The following is a 21,090-nucleotide window of genomic DNA, read 5'->3' as shown; positions in this document are numbered from 1 at the left end:
GGCCCATCCGGGTAGAAACTTTGGGTCTAGCCGTGGCCCTGGATGAAGAGGTTGGCCCATCCGGGAAGAAACCTTGGGTCTAGCCGTGGCCCTGGATGAAGAGGTTGGACCCCTGGCCCATCCGTGGAGAAACCTTGGGTCTAGCCATGGCCCTGGATGAAGAGGTTGGACCATCCGTGGAGAAACCTTGGGTCTAGCCGTGGCCCTGGATGAAGAGGTTGGACCCCTGGACCATCCCCGGATAAACCTTGGGTCTAGCCGGGGCCGTGGATGAAGAGGTTGGACCATCCCGGGAGAAGCCTTGGGTCTAGCCGTGGCCCTAGGCGAAGGGGGGGCCGCCTTCCACCCTCCCCCCGCCCCTCCTTCCTCGTGATGTGCCGAGAGAGGCGGAGGCTCGACGGGGAGGAGGAGGAGGAGGAGGGTCCCAGCCCGGGCTGCCCTCCGCCGCGTCCTCACCCGACGCGCCCTGGCTGGGCGGAGACCCGGCTCTCCACCCCGTCTCCACGTTGCGCCAGGGCGAGGCTCGGCCGCTCCAGAAGCGCGCAGCCGCCACGATCCGGAGGGAGGCGGCGGCAATAATTCGGAGCGCGCTCCCCCCCCCCCCCCCGGCGGCGATGTCGGGCTTGGACTACCTGGCGGCCGAGTGCCTGGTGTCCATCTCCAGCGGGGCCCTGATCCACCCGGCCTCCGCTGGGGCGCAGCGCGGGGGCCGGCCCGGCTCGGGGCTGTCCGACGGCGAGAGCTCCTCCTCGGTGGCCGGCGAGGGCGACTCGGAAAGCGGCTTCGCGCTCCTCCCGCAGGAGCCTCCCCCAAGAGCCGCCGCCGCCGCCGCCGCCGCGGCCAAAAGGCACCGGTGCCCTTTCCAAGGCTGCGGGAAGGTCTACGGCAAATCCTCGCATCTGAAGGCGCATCTCCGGACGCACACGGGTAAGGGGGTGGGGGAGGGCGCATCTCCGGGCGCCCCCAGACCCACCACCCCCGGGGGGCTCCCGCCTCGCTTTCCCCCTCCTCGGTCTCCACCCACGTGGAGACCGCGCTCTCCTCGCTTTGGCGCAGAGCAACCTCTGGGCAGAGGGAGGAGGGTCGCTTTCCTCTCTCTCTCCCCCCCCCCCCTTTGAGGATCGGGACCTCTTGCCTGTCCTCGTCTCTCCACCTCCAAAGACCCTAACCGCTAGGGACCCCGGCCTCGCTGTTCCCGACCCCACGTGGCTTGCTGGGTGGCTCGAAAGCGGAAGGGCGCTGGAGGAACGGAGCGGAGGCAGGGAGGTGATGGTCCCGATCCGGGTAGGCCGCTGGGTTCCAGGGCTCGGCTACACCAGGCAGGAGAAAGCGGGATATAAGGCAGGAGCCACACCGAGCGGTATAAAAGTGGCATGAAAGCGGTATATAAAAGGCAGGAGCCTCACCAAGCAGGATATAGTAGTTTGAAAGCGGTGTATGGTCTGTGTCAATGAGCCCCAACAGTTGGTCGGTGCACTTCAATGCCGCTATAAAGCAGTCGTGTGGCTCCTGCCTTTTATATACCGCTTTCATAGTGGAATGTCGTGTTTGGTATAGATGGGCCCCAAGAAAGAACTCTAGACCGAGCCGCCCAGAGCCTCCGTGGAACCTCCACCGCCGAAGGCAGTCTACCTCTCAGTGCTGGAGGATAAACAACGGGAAGGGCGCGTTGGCTTTGTTGCCCGGCTTCGGAGCTTCCCTGAACGCAGGACACACGCACCCTAGTTGTCGCAGTGGTGTGTGCTGACAGCCAAGGAGGGAGGGGGGGTCTGTTCTACTTTCTGTGCTCGCCTGACCCCCTTATAAAGCCTCTCTGGGACCCCCGCCCCCCTGCTTTCAATCTCTCCCGCTGCTGTTTGGCAAAGGCAGGGTTTCTGCTGCCCACACGGGACAGGTGTGGTGAGTCAGTTTTTCCTCTGAGAGTGGGGGCCACGCTTGCGTGAGCGCAACGCTGGGGAGGATGGGTGTGGGTGTGTCGATGAGGACGATTTCTCACCACTGACCCTCTCTTTCCCACCCGTCTCCAACTACACAAAACCCTCCGCCCCCGCCCCCCCAAAGTTAAGACGGAGAGGAAAATAACTAGATAGCTAGCAAGGGTGGGTTGGGCTTGTGTGTGACGTCAGAAGTGGTGTGTGTGTGTGTGTGTGTGTGTGTGTGTGTGTGTGTGTGTGTTTGTGTATTGCGGCAAGATCAACTCCCGCCATCTGGAATGTGATTCTCCACTAAACTAGTTACTAGCTTTGCAGAAATTATGGTGGGTGAGTGGGTGGGGGACGAAAAGGCCACACAGCCAAATCGTATTCATCTTTACCCTGGAGTAAAGCTTGCAGTATCCGAGTCGGCTTACCCCCGAGGAAAGTCTAAGCAGCATTGTACCTGCATAGTGTAATCCCGTGTATTTTGACTTTGAAGTCACCGGTGTGATGTAGAAGCCCAGCTAGGCACTGAAAATATTTTGGGCCTAGGGCCATAGAACTAAAATCTGTTCATTTATCTCTCTCTATATGCAAATTTAGAAAGACTAGGATTGAACGTTGTTCAAACACAAAGGGATTGTGAAGAGCTCCAGAGGGATCTCTCCAAGCTGGGAGAGCGGGCATCCAAATGGCAGCTGTGGTTCAATGTCAGCGAGTGTAAGGCGATGTACGTTGGGGCGAAAAAACACCCCAGATTCCAGTATAACTTAATGGGATCTGAGCTGGCGGTGACCGAATAAGACAGAGAGCTTGGGATTGTGGTGGACAGCTGGATGAAAATGTCCACCCGGTGTGCGGCCGCTGTAAAGAAGGGAAACGCCATGTTAGGCATTATAAGAAAAGGAATTGAGAATAAAACGGCCAGGATCTGCCCTTATACAAATCGATGGTGCGGCCACACTTAGGCCATAGCTAGACCTAAGGTTTATCCCTGGATCGTCCAGGGGTCAAACCTGTTCATCTAGGTGACACACAGGGGATCCAGTACTCAGGCAGGGGCGAACCCTGGATGATCCCAGGATAAACCTTAGGTCTAGCTGTGGCCTCTGAGTACTGTGTACAGTTCTGGTCATCACACCTAAGAAAAGAAAATTAGAGAGCTGAGAAAAGTGCAGAAAAGGCCAATGAAAATGATTAAGGGGCTGGAGCATCTCCCCTATGAGGGAAGGTTACATCAACTGGGATGGTTTCGGTTGGAAAAAAGGAGGTTAAAGGGAGACATGATAGAGGTGGACAAAATGATGCATGGTGTAGAGAATGTGGACAGGGAGACATTTTTCTCCCTCTCCCAAAATACTAGAACCCAACGGGGTCATCCCATGAAACTGATGGGTGGGAGATCCAGGACAAAGAAAAGGAAGGACTTCTTCCCACAGCGCATAGTTAAATTATGGAACTCACGACCACAAGATGTAGTGATGGCCACCAATCTGGATGGCTTCAAAAGGGGGTTGGATCAATTCCTGGAGGTGAAGGCTATCCATGGCTACTAGATAGTTGAGTGCTATCTCCAGTATCGGAGGCAGTAAGCCTGTGTGCCCCAGTTGCTGGGGAACATGGGCGGGAGGGTGCTGTTGCATCACGTCCTGCTTGTTCATCCCTGGCCAATGACAGGTTGGCCACTGTGTGAACAGAGTGCTGGACTAGATGGATCCTTGGTCTGATCCAGCAGGGCACGTCTTAAGTTCTTAGAAAGACTAGGTTTTATTTAAATTTCACAGGAGGCAATGTCACCCAATTAATTTGTCGTCTAACCCCTCAAATAAAATAAATTCTTCAGTTTATTTATCAATAAACTCAGATCATCTCAAACCAATGGGGATTTTTTTTCCTAAGCTGAATTGCCTTGCAAGGGAAGGCTGTTTGGGGGTGCGGTGGGTGGGAACAGGTGAGTTAACAGCTTGAAAATTGCGGTTCAGTTGAGCTAAGAAAACAGACACACACACCCCTTTCATTGGCCTTGTGTGTAATAGATTTGGGGTCCTGGTCTGGAAGTGGAAGAGGGGCCAAGCTCAAATTTCTCCTTGGTGACTGGGTGGTCTTGGGGTGGTCTTGGGCTGTTTTTCAGACCAATCTTTTGCATATGGCTGGAGTTCAAGAAGTGGGTGGGGAAAGAAAGCAATTGGGAGGTTCTGCTCTTTTCCTCTCTGCTGAGCTGCTGGGCGTGAGCGGAGCAGGCCAGTGCCTGTGAAACTTGATAACAGCGAGGGTTAGCAGGGACAGGTGTGGGTTTCTGGATGGAGGCAGGAAGAGGAAAGAAAATCTGACTTCTACAGGTCTACCCTTGACGAGTCTAGTAATGGATTCCCTGTGGATTTGGGACAGAGATGCCCATATAAGTGACTACTTTGCAAGCACATTCGTTAACCAAATAAACAGTTACAAGATGGAGGATACTTGGCTCAGCAATACTACAGACGAGAAGGATCTTGGAATGTTTGTAGATCGCAAGCTGAATAGGAGCCAACCGCGTGATGTGGCTGCAAGAACGGCCAATGCTGTTTTGGGCTGCTTTAATAGAAGTGTAGGTTCCAAATTGCGTGAGGTCCTGGTTCCTCTCTATTCAGCCCTGGTTAGGCCTCATCTTGAGTAATGCATCCAGTTTTGGGCTCCACAATTCAAGAAGGACGCAGACAAGCTGGAGGAGGTTCAGAAGAGGGCAACCAGGATGATCAGGGGTCTGGAAACAAAGCCATGTGAAGAGAGACTGAAAGAACTGGGCATGTTTAGCCTGGAGAAGAGAAGATTGAGGGGAGACATGATAGCACTCTTCAAATACTTAAAAGGTTGTCACACAGAGGAGGGCCAGGATCTCTTCTCGATCCTCCCAGAGTGCAGGACATGAAATAACGGGCTGAAGTTACAGGAAGTCAGATTCCGGTTGGACATCAGGAAAAACTTCCTGCCTGTTAGAGTGGTACGACAATGGAACCAGTGACCTAGGGAGGCGGTGGGCTGTCCCACACTAGAGGCCTTGAAGAGGCAGCTGGACAACCATCTGTCAGGGATGCTTTGAGGTGGATTCCTGCATTGAATAGGGGGATGGACTCAATGGCCTTATAGGCCCCTTCCAACTCTACTATTCTATGATTTCTAGTGTTTATAATCCTGGACACCAGTGAAAGGGGGCAGAAATGGGGTCAGAAGGTCCTGATCTTGACATCTTCCAGTGGATGTGCCAAAGTTCCCAGGATCAAGCTCCCTGGCAAGGCTGGGACAAAGCCGTGGATGAGGCCCTGGAGTGTCAGCACTGCGACAGATGGAAGTGACTCCTAGGTTCTTGTTTAAATCGGCCCTTCATTCAGAACCATGAGGACTATAATCTTAATTTCTTTTGGGGAGAAGGCACAAAGCTTTGTATGAAAATCATAGAATCATAGAATAGCAGAGGGCCATCGAGTCCAACCCCCTGCTCAATGCAGGAATCCACCCTAAAGCATCCCTGACAGATTCCCTGGTGTTTCAAGACAGGGCCCCAACTGAAACCCTGGAGAGCCTCTACCAGTCAGTGTTAGCTGAGGATTATGGGAGTTGTAGTGCACCCTGTTAGGAGGGCGCCAGGTTGATGTACAGTAGACAACCCTTGAGCTGGGTGGGCCATGGGTCTGACTTGCTACAGACGGCTTCCCAACTTGAACAGTGTTGACTCCCAAGAAAATGTGCATCAAATTAGGCTGGGAAGACGCTGACGGAGATAGCCAGGCCCCGTCCTTGGCTGTGTTCTGATGAGCGTGCCAGGAGAAGCGTCTTTGCTGCCTGGTTTGTGCCAATGATCCTGGGTGCTCTTAATCCTCGTGGGCGGAAAGCTAGGCCAGGCAGCTGGCAGGATTGTACAGGCTAAGGCTGAAAAGCTTGTTTCATTTGGGGGTTGGAGGCGGGGGGGGGGGGGAGAAAGAGAGGCTTTGTTTACCCAGATGCTATCGTTTAAATTCAGTGTTTCTCAAAACTCTCCGTGGTCTTTTAAACACACCGTGGACCCAGTTCTCCAACACCAACCATCTATTCCACACAGGCAAGCGGTATTTTAATCCAGCATTTAAACTAAGAAGATGGGAGGACATTTTATTTATTTATTTGATTGATTGATTGATTGATTGATTGCATTTATATACTCCCCCCCCCAATAGCCGAAGCTCTCTGGGCGGTTTACAAAAGTTTAAAACGGTAAATATTAAAAACAAATATACAAAGCTTAAAAACATCAAAAAGCATAAAAACAACAGTGTCCATTTAAAAACAGTTCTGGGGTCTGTTAAAAAACAAACAAACTTAGTCATAGAATCATAGAATAGCAGAGTTGGAAGGGGCCTACAAGGCCATCTAGTCCAACCCCTGGGAGAAGAGAAAAGTCTTGACCTGGCGCCGTAAAGATAACAATGTCGGCGCCAGGTGAGCCTCGTCGGGGAGATCGTTCCAACGCTGCTATCTTTCCGGCGCCAGGTTAAGACTTTCCTCTTTGCCCAGGCATATGGCGGCACATCCTAATTACCCCACATGTTTAGTTTTTAATCAGTTTTTAATGCTTTATGTGTTTATGTTCTGTGTTTTAGAGTTTTAAATGTTGTATACTTGTTTTTACCTCAATTTTTAGAATTTCTGTAAACCGCCCAGAGAGCCCTGGCTATGGGAGCGGTATATAAGTTTAATAAATAAATAAATAAATAAATAAATAAATAAATTAAATTCCATAATTGGGGGGCCACCACTGAAAAGGCCCTCTCCCTTGTTGCCATCCTCCGAGCTTCCCTCGGAGGAGGACCTTAGATGTAGAGCGCAGTGAGCAGGTAATTTCATGTTGGGAGAGGCGTTCTATTAGGTATTGTGGTCCCAAGCCGTGTAAGGCTTTATAGGTCAAAACCAGCGCCTTGAATTGGGCTCGGAAACATACAGGCAGTCAATGCAAGTGGGCCAGAATTGGTCTTAAATGCTCAAACCTTCTGGTTCCAGTTATTAATCTGGCTGCTGCATTTTGCACAAGCTGCAGCTTCCGAACCATCTTCAAAGGCTGCCCCATGTAGAGCGTGTTGCAGTAATCTAATATGGAAGTTACCAGAGCATGGACGACTGAAACTAGGTTATCCCTGTCCAGATAGGGCCGTAGCTGGGCTACCAAACAGAGTTGATTGAAAGCACTCCGTGCCACCGAGGCCACCTGAGCCTCAAGGGACAGAGATGGTTCTAGGAGAACCCCCAAGCTACGAACCTGCTCCTTCATGGGGAGGGCAACCCCATCCAGAACAGGTTGAGCACCCGCCATCAGGTCAGAGGATTCACCCACTAACAACATCTTAGTCTTGTCTGGACTGAGTTTCAGTTTTATCCTGGTTCTGCTTTTACATTGTATTTTATATCATGTGTTTATACTGCTTGTTTTATGCTTTGAATGGTTTTAATTTTTGTGAACCGCCCAGGGAGCTTCGGCTATTGGGCGGTATAAAAATTGCAATAAATAAATAAATCTGTACAATTAGGGTGACCAACTGTCGGGATTTCCCCGGATTTGTCCTGGTTTTTGTTCTTTCCATGGTGTCAGGGGGGATTTTCTATAATTTTCAATAATGTCCTGGAATGACACACCTTCCCCTTTAAGGCTGCCATTAGCATGGCAGGAGGGAGTGACATGCTTTCTTGAGGCACATCATTCCCCCACCCCGAGCTCCAGTTGAGGTCTTAAAGGGGAAAGTGGGTTATTCGTGGACATTATAGAAAAGGCCCCCATTGGAGTGGATGGTGGTGGTGCAGAATGAAATCCTTTCCCCTCCTCCACTCCAATCGGGTTCTTTAAGGTGGCGGGGGAATAACGTACTTTCTGCAGGACTCAGAAAGCTGCTTCCTCACACACACACTAGGTGTCCTCTTTTTTGGTTTACCAAATATGGTCACCCTAGTACAATAGTACAAAAGAGAAGGCAATAGGAACACTGAAGACGGGGAGTATGAAGTGGAAATGGAAAAGCAAGTCACATAGCGGCTATTGTGAATTGTATCGTCTTTCCTATTCAGTGTGAAACAATTTGAGCAGGCTGGCAAGATGAAAAGCGAGACAGACTGAGGCTTGGTAGGGGCAGCAGGTTAGGCAGGGAGTCGGTATTAGCTCTGACTGCAGTCTAACGTAGTAAAGTGCATAGTAAAAAATGCTGCATGTGTGTGTGAGTGAGAGAGGAATATCTTGAGGGAATCCCGGGAGTATAGATGACTACGTATTGCACTGATCTTGATATATAGTGCTGAAAGTCGGGCAGGGAGGACGTGTGGAAATACTGGAAGGAAGGAGGTCAGAATGGAAAAAGAGTAGGAGGAAGACAGAAAGAGAAAGGAAAAAGAAAAGAAAGTAAAGAAGGAAAAGAACAGAACATCTCTTGATGCAAGAACAGTGTAGCTTAGTGTTTGAATTTCAAAAGAGGATTCTAGTCTAAAATCCAGATTATTTTATAAATGATGCAAATAGCATATATTTGCATGATATGTTCTGCGCCTGCTAATAGATTGGGAGGATAAAGTGGGAGGAACCAGGCGGGACGTCTGCATGTCACCTCCCACACAACTGAAATGCTGAACCCATTATTATTATTATTATTATTTATTTATATAGCACCATCAATGTACAATGTGCTGTACAGAGTAAAACAATAAATAGCAAGACTCTGCCGCATAGGCTTACAATCTAATAAAATCATAGTAAAACAATAAGGAGGGGAAGAGAATGCAAACAGGTACAGGGTAGGGTAAGCAGGCACAGGGTAGGGTAAAACTAACAGTATAGAGTCTGCACAACATCAAGTTTTAAAAGCTGAATGTGCCTGAACCCTAGCGGGGTCTGCTGTGTGGTGTCAATGAGAGTTCTTGCTAGAAATGTGAAGGCCCGGAAAAAAACTGGAAAAATTCAGGGAAAAACTGGTTTTTCCCCAATTTTTTCCAAAGCCTCTTTTGGGTTTTTTTCCCAAAAATTGAAAAAAATTAAGAAAAAACTTAATTGTCCATTTGGAAGTTGTCCAAATATGAATGATTAACGTATTAAACTGGAGATAGTTCACCTTGCAATAATTTCATAATTAGAATCATAGAATAGCAGAGCTGGAAGGGGCCTCTTAAGGCCATTGAGTCCAACCCCCTGCTCATTGCAGGAATCTACCCTAAAGCATCCCTGACAGATTATCTATCTAGGATGTGTTTCTAATAGTATAACCAAATCAGTTTTTATATATATATATATAAACTAATCTGAAAAGTTGCTATTCTAAAAATGAAACCATCTGGTTGTAAATGTTAAGATTGTACCAGCAAGAATGAGTCTTTGGTAACTCTGAGTTGTGTAAAATATAGCGAGGAAGAGTGCATTTTTTTTGGGGGGGGGGGGAAGTCATGTGATTAAATTGAGTCTGAGTAGTGATTTAAATCGTGATTTAAATCAAATTCACCCTGGTACCATCTTCCCAGTTAGTTTCTTTTTAATTAAAAAAAAAAAACAAATAAAAATCAGGCAAGGCAGGGGGGTATGTTGGGGACCAGGAGACGTGTCCGTGGGTGCTTTGGAGACCCCCCAGATCTAGCAGATGGCTCTGTGGGAATCTGGTTTTATGTTTGTCTCGTGCACTCACACGCCTACTTTTTTTTTTTTTTTTTTAACAAAAAAGCCCCCCTCCCTTTCTTATCGTATGTACCCAAATGGCACTGACTCATCCTGGCACGAAGGCAAGGTGTGTTTGTGTAAGGCTGGTGATTACTCATTGTGTGGGGGCTGTGGGTGGGTGAGAGGGACGTGATGTTACCAGTGCCTACTGGCACGTGTGCCTCCAGCAAAAAAAGTGGGCATGGGAACAGGCCCGGTCGTTCCGGGTCAAGTAAATAAGGGGGTTTCGGTGGGTGGCTTCAAATGCGAAAGGATTCTTTGCTGGGAAACCAGCAGGGATGCCCTCTCAATGTAGTGTAGCAGAGGCTTCACTTTGAAACAAACTTCAAAGGGATCTTGATGGGCTGGAGCGCTGGGCTGGAAACAACAGAATGAAATTTAATAGGGATAAATGCCAAGTTCTACATCTAGGAAATAGAAACCCAATGCACAGTTATAAGATAGGGGAATACTTGGCTCAGCAATACTACAAACGAGAAGGATCTTGGAATTGTTGTAGATCGCAAGCGGAATATGAGCCAACAGTGCGATATGGCTGCAAGAAAGGCAAATGCTGTTTTGTGCTGCATTAATAGAAGTATAGTTTCCAAATCGTGAGAGGTACTGGTTCCTCTCTATTCAGCCCTGGTTAGGCCTCATCTAGAGTATTGCGTCCACTTCTGGGCTCCACAATTCAAGAAGGATGCAGACAAGCTGGAGCGTGTTCAGAGAGTGATAAGGGGTCTGGAAACAAAGCCCTATGAAGAGAGACTGAAAGAACTGGGCATGTTCTTGAGAAGAGAAGGCTGTGGGGAGACATGATCGCACTCTTCAAATACTTAAAAGGTGGTCACACAGAGGAGGGCCAGGATCTCTTCTCGATCCTCCCAGAGTGCAGGACACGGAATAACGGGCTCAAGTTAAAGGAAGCCAGATTCCAGCTGGACATCAGGAAAAACTTCCTGACTGTTAGAGCAGTACGACAATGGAATCAGTTACCTAGGGAGGTGGTGGGCTCTCCCACACTAGAGGCCTTCAAGAGGCAGCTGGACAACCATCTGTCAGGGATGCTTTAGGGTGGATTCCTGCATTGAGCAGGGGGGTTGGCCTTGTAGGCCCCTTCCAAGTCTACTATTCTATGATTCTATGAGACACAAACCTATTTCGAGTTAGCAGGATCTACTTTGTTTTCTTCTTCTTACTGGTAATCCACCAAGTGCTGGAAAGGGCAGGGGGTGGGGAGTCATTTACCTGCTGCATGCCATGAGCCGCACACCTGCACACACAAGCACACATCTGTGTCTGAGTCAGCTCAAACATCCCAGCGTCCTCATTTCACCTGGGACGTACGGAAAGCTTTTGTTTTTCTCTTGGATGTTGGAAAACCATCGTCAATTAACTGTGAATCATCTCTCCCATCCGAGGAGTAGTGGCTGGAACAAAGTTCACTAAACGGCGTGTAGCTTGTGAGAAGCCTTTCTCCTGGGGAAACTTATAATAAAGAAAGAGGATGTCCGTCTGTCCATCCGCACCATAGCGTCAAGGTCGTAGATGTGGTGTTGGACTGGGAGTTGGGAGATCCGGGTTCCAGTCCCCACTTGGCCATGGCAAAATACACACATACAAAAAGCCAGAGCAAAACACACAACCACACCTAAACAACCCAACTCAAAACAACTTGTGTTGTTAGATTGTTGGTTGTTTTACGACGCTCCTCATGGTTTTAATTTTTGTGAACCACCCAGACAGCTTCGGCTATTGGGCGGAACAAAAATGTAATAAATAAATAAATAAATAAATAAATAACACACACACTTAAAATAACAGGCAACACCCCTCGTTCACAAGCAGCACAGGCAACACACCGCTCCTAACCCCAGTAGAGAGCCAGTGTGGTGTAGCGGCTAAAGTGTTGGACTGGGAATCGCGAGATCCGGGTTCTAGTCTCCACTCGGCCGTGGAAGCCCACTGGGTGACTTTGGACTCTCAGCCCAGCCTACCTCGCAGGGTTGTTGTGGTGAGGATCACATAGAGAGGAGGAGGAGGAGGATTATGGATGCTTTTTCTATTGTATTTTATATGATGGCTTTATACTGTTGTTTTATACTTTGAATGTTTTTAATTTTTGTGAACCGCCCAGAGAGCTCCGGCTATTGGGCGGAATAGAAATGCGATAAATAAATAAATGCCACCTTGGGTTCCTTGGAGGAAAAAAGGCAGGATATAATGAAATAATAAATAAATAAATAAATAAATAAATAGACACCTGAAACTACAGGTATGCACCTCAGAGTTATTTTGTTTTCAAAATGCATTAATTAATTTAATGTGTCCTTGTGGTCAAAGCCTGCAGTGACATCTTCAGCCACTAGGGGCAGATGTTTTTTAACCCGCACATAACTTTGCCAGTTTGCCCAGTCTGAAGCCAGGGGAAATTGGTAGACTGCTATTGGACATGGAAGCTCTGTAACAAGAGCCCTGCTAGATCAGATCAATGGTCCGTTTAGCCTGGCGTCCTATCGCCAAGCTGGGAAGGCTACTGGCAGACTATGAGATCATGCGCATCCTTGGTTGCATGACGTAAAACAGGGCTGTTCAACCTCTTTCAGCCCGAAAGCTGGATTCCATTTTGGAGAAACTCTTGAGCGCGTTCCAGCAGGGGATGGGGCAGAAAGGGAAGGGGCTAAAAATACCAACATGCTTTTAAGGGGAGAGGGCCTTTTCGGTGGTGGCCCTCCGACTGTGGAATGATCTCCCCAATGAGGCTCGCCTGGCGCCAACATTGGTATCTTTTCGGCGCCAGGTCAAGGCTTTTCTCTTCTCCCAGGCATTTAACAGCATTTAACAACGCTACGTTTGTTTTTTAATGGACCCCAGAACTGTTGTTTTTAAATGGATACTGTTGTTTTTGTACTGTTGTTTCTTATTTTTTTTTTTTTTTTAAAAAAAATGTATATTTTTAACGTTTTCGGTTTTTAACTTTTGTAAACCGCCCAGAGAGCTTTGGCTATGGGGCGGTATATAAATGTAATAAATAAATAAATAAATAAGTAAAATAAATACGTTACAGCGCTTATTGCCAGGAACGAGGATGATCATGGGTCTGGAAAGAAAGCCCTATGAAGAGAGACTGAAAGAACTGGGCCTGTTTAGCTTGGAGAAGAGAAGATGGAGGGGTGACATGAGAGCACTCTTCAAATACTTGAAAGGTTGTCACACAGAGGAGGGCCAGGATCTCTTCTCGATCCTCCCAGAGTGCAGGACACGGAATAACGGGCTCAAGTTAAAGGAAGCCAGATTCCGGCTGGACATCAGGAAAAACGTCCTGACTGTTAGAGCAGTACGACAATGGAACCAATTACCTAGGGAAGGTGGTGGGCTCTCCCACACTAGAGGCCTTCAAGAGGCAGCTGGACAACCATCTGTCAGGGATGCTTTAGGGTGGATTCCTGCATTGAGCAGGGGGTTGGACTCGATGGACTTGTAGGCCCCTTCCAACTCTGCTATTCTATGATTCTATGACAATGGAACCAGTTACCTAGGGAGGTGGTGGGCACACTAGAGGCCTTCAAGAGGTAGCTGGACAACCATCTGTCAAGGATGCTTTAAGGTGGATTCCTGCATTGAGCAGGGGGGTTGGACTGGATGTCCTTAAGAGGACCCTTCCAACTCTACTATTCTATGATTCTATGAACTAAGCTGATGGAGAGGCATTTCAGTCGTTTAGAATGGGTGGGGCGGCGGGAACGGCACGAATCCCAAGGAAGCACCACGCGATTGGGGCTGTCTCCTGCGCTCCTGCACCATTGTCCTAGAGCTTGGGAGGCAGCGGTAGCTTGCTCCTGCCTTTGGAAGTTCCACTCGGTTCAGCCCTGAGTCCGTTGCCTTTGTCTTTCTCTCGTTGCAGGCGAGCGCCCGTTTCCCTGCAGCTGGCCCGGCTGCCAGAAGAGGTTCGCGCGCTCCGACGAGCTGGCCCGCCACTTCCGCACCCACACCGGCGAGAAGCGCTTTGCCTGCCCGCTCTGCGAGAAGCGCTTCATGCGAAGCGACCACCTGACCAAGCACGCTCGGCGCCACCCTGCCTTCCAGCCGGGGATGGTGCGGCGGCCGGACTGCCACAGTGCCTCCCCCAGTGACTCTGCCACCAGCAGCTTGGCTGGAAGCCCCACCCCGGACAGCCCCACTCCGGATAGCCCTGCCCCCTTGAATGGGTGTCCGTGAGGGTGGGCTGGTTGTCCTTCTCAGAACTGTGCAGGCCAGACCCAAAGAGGGCCCTCCGGCACCGCTCCGAAGTCCGTCATTGACTTGTGCGCAGCCTGTCTCTTCCAAGAAGCAGACCCCTTCTCATGGCTTTCATTTAAGCATTGTTCCTTGCCTGCTTCTGAGTTGACCCTCTCCCCCGAAGGCAGGCTCCAACGGGATCCCATCACTCGTTGCAGGAAGCCGGTGTGCGAAACCTCAGTCCCAGGGCTCGAACCTTCCCTGGGGTCCCCATCCCACAACAACTCAAAAAGAAACAGATTTATTGTGTCTTAGCGAATGGCCATTATACACCAACAGAGTCAAACACTATACAGTTTAAAAGTCCGCCAACAAAACCATTAAGCGTTGGCTAGTTCTGGCACGTATTTGTAGAGCCGTGACACGGAATTCGGACGTTCTAAAAGATGCAAACTTCTCAGCGTCAGACAATAGGAAACAAGCCTTAAAAAGCGGGTGGCCTTCCCTTGAACGATCTTAACAACGGATGAATGTATTTGGTTGTGAGATTATTATAAATAGAGCATTTTAGCCGTACATGAATAGTATCTTCAATTGATGCAAAATTGCAATTGCATACTCCATCCTTCTTAGGACCCCCTTTGTGCTGATCCACCCAGTCTGCCAATGGTAGGGTGACCCTATGAAAAGGAGGACAGGACAGGGCTTCTGTATCTGTAACAGTAGGGTGACCCTATGAAAAGGAGGACAGGGCTCCTGTATCTTTAACAGTTGCAAAGAAAAGGGAATTTCAGCAGGTGTCATTTGTATGTATGCAACACCTGATGAAATTCCCTCTTCATCACAACAATTAAAGCTGCATGAGCCTTGCCCTCTTTTGGATCTGGTCACTCTAGTATAGCTCCTGCAGCTCGAACTGTTGTGATTTCACCAGGTGCTGCATGCATTCAAATGACACCTGCCGAAATCCCCTTTTCAATACAACTGTTAAAGATACAGGAGCCCTGTCCTGCTTTTCATAGGGTCACCCTAGCCAGCAGAAGAGCATTTAATCTGGCCTGAGTGAAGGCTACCCTCATTTTATTTTTGGTAGATCTACGAGGTATTTTGGAAAAGATAAATACAAGGGAATATAGGAGAAAGTGGCCGTAGCTAGACCTAAGGTTTATCCTGGGATCATCCAGGGTTCGCCCCTGCCTGAGCACTGGATCCCCTGTGAGTCACCTAGGTGAACAGGTTTGACCCCTGGACGATCCAGGGATAAACCTTAGGTCTAGCTATGGCCATAGCGACTATTAGACCGGCAAGTCTTGATCTCAGCCACCTGAGATTGCATCTCAGTATCCTTAAGCCTTTGGAAAACTAACACTTTAGCTCTATCATGAGCTCGAGTTAAGAGAAAAGAGAGAGAGAACCCCAAATTCGTGGCAAGCAGCTGCATTTTATGCTTCCATGAGTTTGAGCCCATCTCTTCCAAAACCATCAGAAGACATTCCGATACCTGCTTAAAACGGATTTTTAACCCAAAACATCCAGGCTAGTCTGAGAGGTTCAGCTTTGATTGTCACCACACCCACTTCCGCACGGAGCAATTCTAATTGTGTAAAAATGGGAACTGCCAGGGGTCTATGCAAAAAATATATAATTTGAGGCCTCCAAATGGCCGTACCCCCGCTTTCCCCTGGCTTCCGATCATTGGGTGTTTTTCCAGCTTTGATGTATTTCCCCCTCTTGTTTTGAAAGGTTGAAATGCCTTCTGGTACTGGTTCCTCTCTATTCGGCCCTGGTTAGGCCTCATCTAGAGTATTGCGTCCAGTTCTGGGCTCCACAATTCAAGAAGGATGCAGACAAGCTGGAGCGTGTTCAGAGGATGATCAGGGGTCTGGAAACAAAGCCCTAGGAGGAGAGACTGAAAGAACTGGGCATGTTTAGCCTGGAGAAGAGAAGATTGAGGGGAGACATGATAGCACTCCTCAAATATTTGAAAGGTCACAGAGATGAGGGCCAGGATCTCTTCTCTATCATCCCAGAGTGCAGGACACGGAATCATGGGCTGAAGTTAAAGAAAACCAGATTCTGGCTGGATATCAGGAAAAACTTCCTGACTGTTAGAGCAGTACGACAATGGGACCAGTTACCTAGGGGGGTTGTGGGCTCTCCCACACTAGAGGCAGATGGACAACCCTCGGTCAGGGATGCTTTAGGGTGGATTCCTGCATTGAGCAGGGGGTTGGACTCGATGGCCTTGTAGGCCCCTTCCAACTCTGCTATTCTATGATTCTAGGTTCAGTGCATCTGCCCCATGTCACAAGAGGCATTCTGCTACTGGATAAGGAGGATCCATTTCTTACTGGCATGGCTAACAGCAGATGATTAGACCCTGCCTTGTGTGAATTCACCTAATTTAGGGGTTAGGAACCTCAGGCCTGGGGTCCCAATCTCACTCCCACACACACAGGTGACCCCAAATGGCCCTGCTCCCCCCCCCCCCCCGATCCTTTGATGATTTCACAACTTTCGTGTAGTTTTGTCCCCATTCTGCATGGCGGAGATGCCTTTCCAAAGCTTTAGTTACTGCCTGAAAGAGCTTTAAAGCTACAATATGCCAGAGACCAAAAGAACTGGGCATGTTTAGCCTGGAGAAGAGAAGATGGAGGGGAGACATGATAGCACTCTTCAAATGCTTGAAGGGTGGTCACCCAGAGGAGGGCCAGGATCTCTTCTCGATCCTCCCAGAGTGCAGGACACGGAATAACAAGCTCAAGTTGAAGGAAGCCAAATTCCGGCTGGACATCAGGAAAAACTTCCTGAGTGTTAGAGCAGTATGACAATAGAAGCATTGTCTAGGGAGGTGGTGGGGTCTCCCACACTAGAGGCCTTCAAGAGGCAGCTGGACAACCATCTGTCAGGGACGCTTTAGGGTGAATTCCTGCATTGAGCAGGGGGTTGGACTTGATGGCCTTGTAGGCCCATTCCAACTCTGCTATTCTATGATTTTATGACAATGGAACCAGTTACCTAGGGAGGTGGTGGGCACACTAGAGGCCTTCAAGAGGTAGCTGGACAACCATCTGTCAGGGATGCTTTAAAGTGGATTCCTGCATTGAGGAGGGAGTTGGACTTGATGGCCTTCGAGGCCCCTTCCAACTCTACTGTTCTATGATTCTATTTTAGCCCGACACATTTTGCCTTCAGCCTTTTCGGCTTTCAACCCCCGCCCCCAGAATGCCCTCTCCCCAGGGCTTCTTTGACATGGGATTTGGTCCTCAGGCTGAAAGAGGTTCAACACTTCTTTTTTAAAAGCCATGTATGCCGGTTTATATTCTTGTATCCCTTGGCGGTGGGTTCAACAAGATACTTAAATTTTATGCGGGGAAATAATTGGAGGTGATTTTGACTCCTTCTCCTATGCCACGTCCTTTCCCCAAAGATGAGGCTGAACCCTTCTTCCAGCTGAACTGGTCGCCACCTTCCTGCAAACAAAAGTTGAGGAATCGCCTCTCTTGATCCTGGGAATTTGTAGAGGGGGAGAATCATAGAATCATAGAATAGCAGAGCTGGAAGGGGCCTACAAGGCCATCAAGTCCAACCCCCTGCTCAATGCAGGAATCCACCCTAAAGCATCCCTGACAGAGGGTTTGATTTCTGTACACAGGGAAACCCCATGTTTTATGTGCCAAGACAGGGTGTGGTACTGCATGTCAGCCTACCCCGACCTGCCACCCTCCAACAGGCTGGCTGGGGCTGATGGTTGTTGTAGTCCCAACACACCTAGAGGACACTAGGTTGGGGAAGGCAGACATATGTAAATAATCTCCCCCACTCCTGATCAAACTTTTATCTTTATGGAAAGGTTACGGGTGTGTTTGTCTGAGATTCCTTTTGAAAAATATTTATTATTTTTTTAACGTAGATTTGGGCTAGAACTGGGAGGGTGGTGTGGAGGGAGGAATTTATTACTGCTCTTCTCGTCTTGGAGCTTGGATGCCAAGGAAATGGCTGAGCTTCGGTTAATCTAAGCGCTTAGATTGCGTTGAGTGCAATTTGGCGAAAGCACTTTTGCCCCCCTCCCCCCAGCTTAGGGGGCTGTGATAACTTGCTATGCACAGGTGTCTATCGGGTGGGGGCGGGCAGAGGGTATGTAATTACAAATTTGGGTGCCTTGGTGCTTTTGAGTGATGGGGTCCATCCTAAGGACACCCCGATTTCCTTCTTGGTCACTGCTTGTGGAAATGTAAATTTATTGGATCTGGCTGCTTCATCGTATCTGCAACGGCTTGATCTACAAGTTCATGTTTGTTAGGAGCGTTCTCCGAGATGATGGGTGTGATGGAGGGCGGGGTGTTATTGCCTGAACAGGCCTGTATGCAGACTTGAATTATGCTTGGCTAGTTCAATCAGAATCAGGAGTCCAAGCTAAGGGTAGTGTTAAGGAAATGGGAGCTTCAAATCGAACGACCAGTCCAACGCTGGAATGTCCCGTGTGATTGATTCGAACTCGGAACCTGTAGATGTCAGAATGCAGGCTGGGAGGCGCGAGGCACTTCAGGAGCTCAAAGATAACAGCGAGGGGAAGTGGTGGCAGATGGAGAATTTGGAAATTTGTCTGCTCAACTAGAAGCCTGGGGATGAGCTCACTTCTAGTTCTGGGTGTGTTTAGTCTGGAGAAGAGAAGATTGAGGGGAGACATGAGAGCACTCTTCAAATACTTGAAAGGTTGTCACACAGAGGAGGGCCAGGATCTCTTCTCGATCCTTCCAGAGTGCAGGACACGGAATAATGGGCTCAAGTTACAGGAAGTCAGATTCCAGCAAGACATCAGGAAAAACGTCCTGAGTGTTAGAGCAGTACAACAATGGAACCAGTGACCTAGGGAGGTTGTGGGCTCTCCCACACTAGAGGCCTTCAAGAGGCAGCTGGACAACCATCTGTCGGGGATGCTTTAGGGTGGATTGCTGCATTGAGCAGGGGGCTGGACTTGATGGCCTTATAGGCCCCTTCCAACTCTACTATTCTGATTCTACTCCAGAAGTTTTTACAACCACATAGGATCTCCCATGTTCTTGGAGTTGTGTAGGCACAGTAACTCTTTCCTCATTCATGTCATTTGGGGATTTATTTTTAAACCATCCTCCTTGTTTTGTGTAGATATTTTAACAAAGGCGGACCATTTTTAAAATAATAATAATAATAATAATAATAATAATAATGAAAAGTTGTGTTTACTGCTGGGATATGACGGGTATTTTGTAAGAAGAAATCGAATTGCATTGTAAGCTTTAACAAGAAAATGGTGGAAATGCAGTATTTTTTATTATGACGGAAAATCTGTTCCCTGTCCTTCCTCCTCCAGGTGTCTGTAGCGGTGGGGTTGTATCCTGACCCAGGCACTGTGGTGCTCGAATTGACTTCCATTTCCCATTCTTTTCTATGATCCTGGAGTGCAGATCTATCAAGGAAAAGGCTTGGGGACACCTCCAGGTTGCCTTTGCCACGGGTGCTGGGGGAAACCGGTGTTTAACGAAGCCACGATCCTAGGCACCTACGCTTGGAAATAAACCCTACTGAACTCAGTAGTGCTTACTTCTGAGTAGAAAAGCCTAGAATTGGACTGCACCCATTTTAAAAGAACAACCTTAAATCAGCCACTAGACTGAAAAGCGGCAGAAGTGGGTTATCCCTCGAAAACAGGTGGGCAGCTGATGACCTTCCATATTTTGGGGCCTACAACTCCCGTCAGCCATCAGAGCCACTGGTGATAGTAGGGTGACCATTTGAAAAGGAGGACAGGGCTCCTGAAAAGGGCATTTCAGCAGGTGCCAATTGTATGCATGCGGCATCTGGTGAAATGCCCTCTTCATCACCACAGTTAAAGCTGTAGGAGCTATAGTACAGTGAGCAGATACAAAAGAGGGCAGGGCTCCTGCAGCTTTAACTATTGTGATGAAGAGGAAATTTCACGCAAACAAATAACACCAGCTGAAATTCCCTTCTCTATGCAACTTAAAGATACAGGAGCCTGGTCCTCCTTTCCATAGGGTCACCCTAGTAGATGGCAGTTGTAAGCCAAAACATCTGGAAGGACACAAGTTCTCCACCCCTGCCCTAAAAGGCGTATAAATGACGCATTTATTTTCTTTTTGTACTTTAATAGAGCTCCTGGACTAAAATCTAGCACCTCTGTCTCTTGAGTGCTGCATCTGCGTGTTGCTGTGTGCTGTAAATGAGATTAAAAATTGTATCGCCTCTCCCGGTCTATTTTTGACAAGCACTGAATCTTGATGTGTTTCCCCGCCGCCCCCATTATACTGTTTTTAAATAAAGCAAAAAGGATGTGTTCAACCCCGTTTCTGTGTACTGTTTGTAGAAATTGACCACGTAGTCCTGTGCACGCTCACTCTAGTGAGTCTTGCTGTGTTCAACAGGGCTCAGTGTGTTGAAGATTCCAGCCTTGGGTTCTTTCCCCCCCCAGTGGAGACTGCGGGACGGCCATTGCATGAATCCAGGGCTGGAACCAGGTCAGCCGAGCCAGGCAAGTTCCAGAGATTCGTATGTCCCCATCTCATCCCAGACTGAAGGACACAGAATAATGGGCTCAAGTTACAGGAAGACAAATTTCGGCTGGACATCAGGAAAAACGTCCTGACTGTTAGAGCAGTACGATAATGGAACCAGTGACCTAGGGAGGTTGTGGGCTCTCCCACACTAGAGGCCTTCGAGAGGCAGCTGGACAGCCCTCTGTCAGGGATGCTTTAGGGTAGATTCCTGCATTGGGCAGGGGGTTGGACTAGATGGCCTTGTAGGCCCCTTCCAACTATGCTATGCTATGATCCTCTGCAGAGTTTTCTTCTCTTCTCCAGGCTAAACATGCCCAGTTCTTTCCGTCTGTCTTCATAGGGCTTTGTTTCCAGACCCCTGATCATCCTGGTTGCCCTCCTCTGAACACGCTCCAGCTTGTCTGCATCCTTCTTGAATTGTGGAGCCCAGAACTGGACGTAATACTCTAGATGAGGCCTAACCAGGGCCGAATAGAGAGGAACCAGTACCTCACTTGATTTGGAAGCTATACTTCTATGAATGCACCCCAAAATAGCATTAGTTATTGATGGTAAAACTCCTCCGACTCTCAAAATGAAGGTTGAAATGCAACAGGTGTAGCTGCTGCTTGTCTCTGTGTTTTTGGACTGGGGGAGTCCACTCAGTATCAGCTGCTTGGAGCACTGATTTTAAAGGCACTGGAGAAGAAGCTGGCCAGCTTTGTTATATTGGCCCCGTTCAGAC

The 21,090-nt window shown here is 48.7% G+C and overlaps 1 protein-coding gene and 1 long non-coding RNA gene across 2 annotated transcripts; both read left to right on the top strand.

The window, feature by feature from the left end:
• The first annotated feature begins 614 nt into the window (after positions 1-614).
• KLF16 (KLF transcription factor 16) lies at positions 615-14,550 on the top strand. The gene is made up of 2 exons (XM_063147327.1): positions 615-927; positions 13,496-14,550. Exons 1-2 carry the CDS (start codon positions 615-617, stop codon positions 13,807-13,809), a joined length of 627 nt encoding a protein of 208 aa, XP_063003397.1. The 3' UTR covers positions 13,810-14,550.
• Positions 14,551-17,794: 3,244 nt separating this feature from the next.
• On the top strand, positions 17,795-20,151 carry LOC134413002 (uncharacterized). The gene is made up of 2 exons (XR_010026448.1): positions 17,795-18,461; positions 18,842-20,151. It is a non-coding gene; the product is annotated as an uncharacterized LOC134413002 (long non-coding RNA).
• The last annotated feature ends 939 nt before the right edge of the window (positions 20,152-21,090 follow it).

This window comes from Elgaria multicarinata, chromosome 23, assembly GCF_023053635.1.
Source record: "Elgaria multicarinata webbii isolate HBS135686 ecotype San Diego chromosome 23, rElgMul1.1.pri, whole genome shotgun sequence".
NCBI lineage: Eukaryota > Metazoa > Chordata > Lepidosauria > Squamata > Anguidae > Elgaria > Elgaria multicarinata.
The sequence above is the reverse complement of the archived record's forward strand: the minus strand, read 5'-3'. Positions and strand labels throughout refer to the sequence as shown.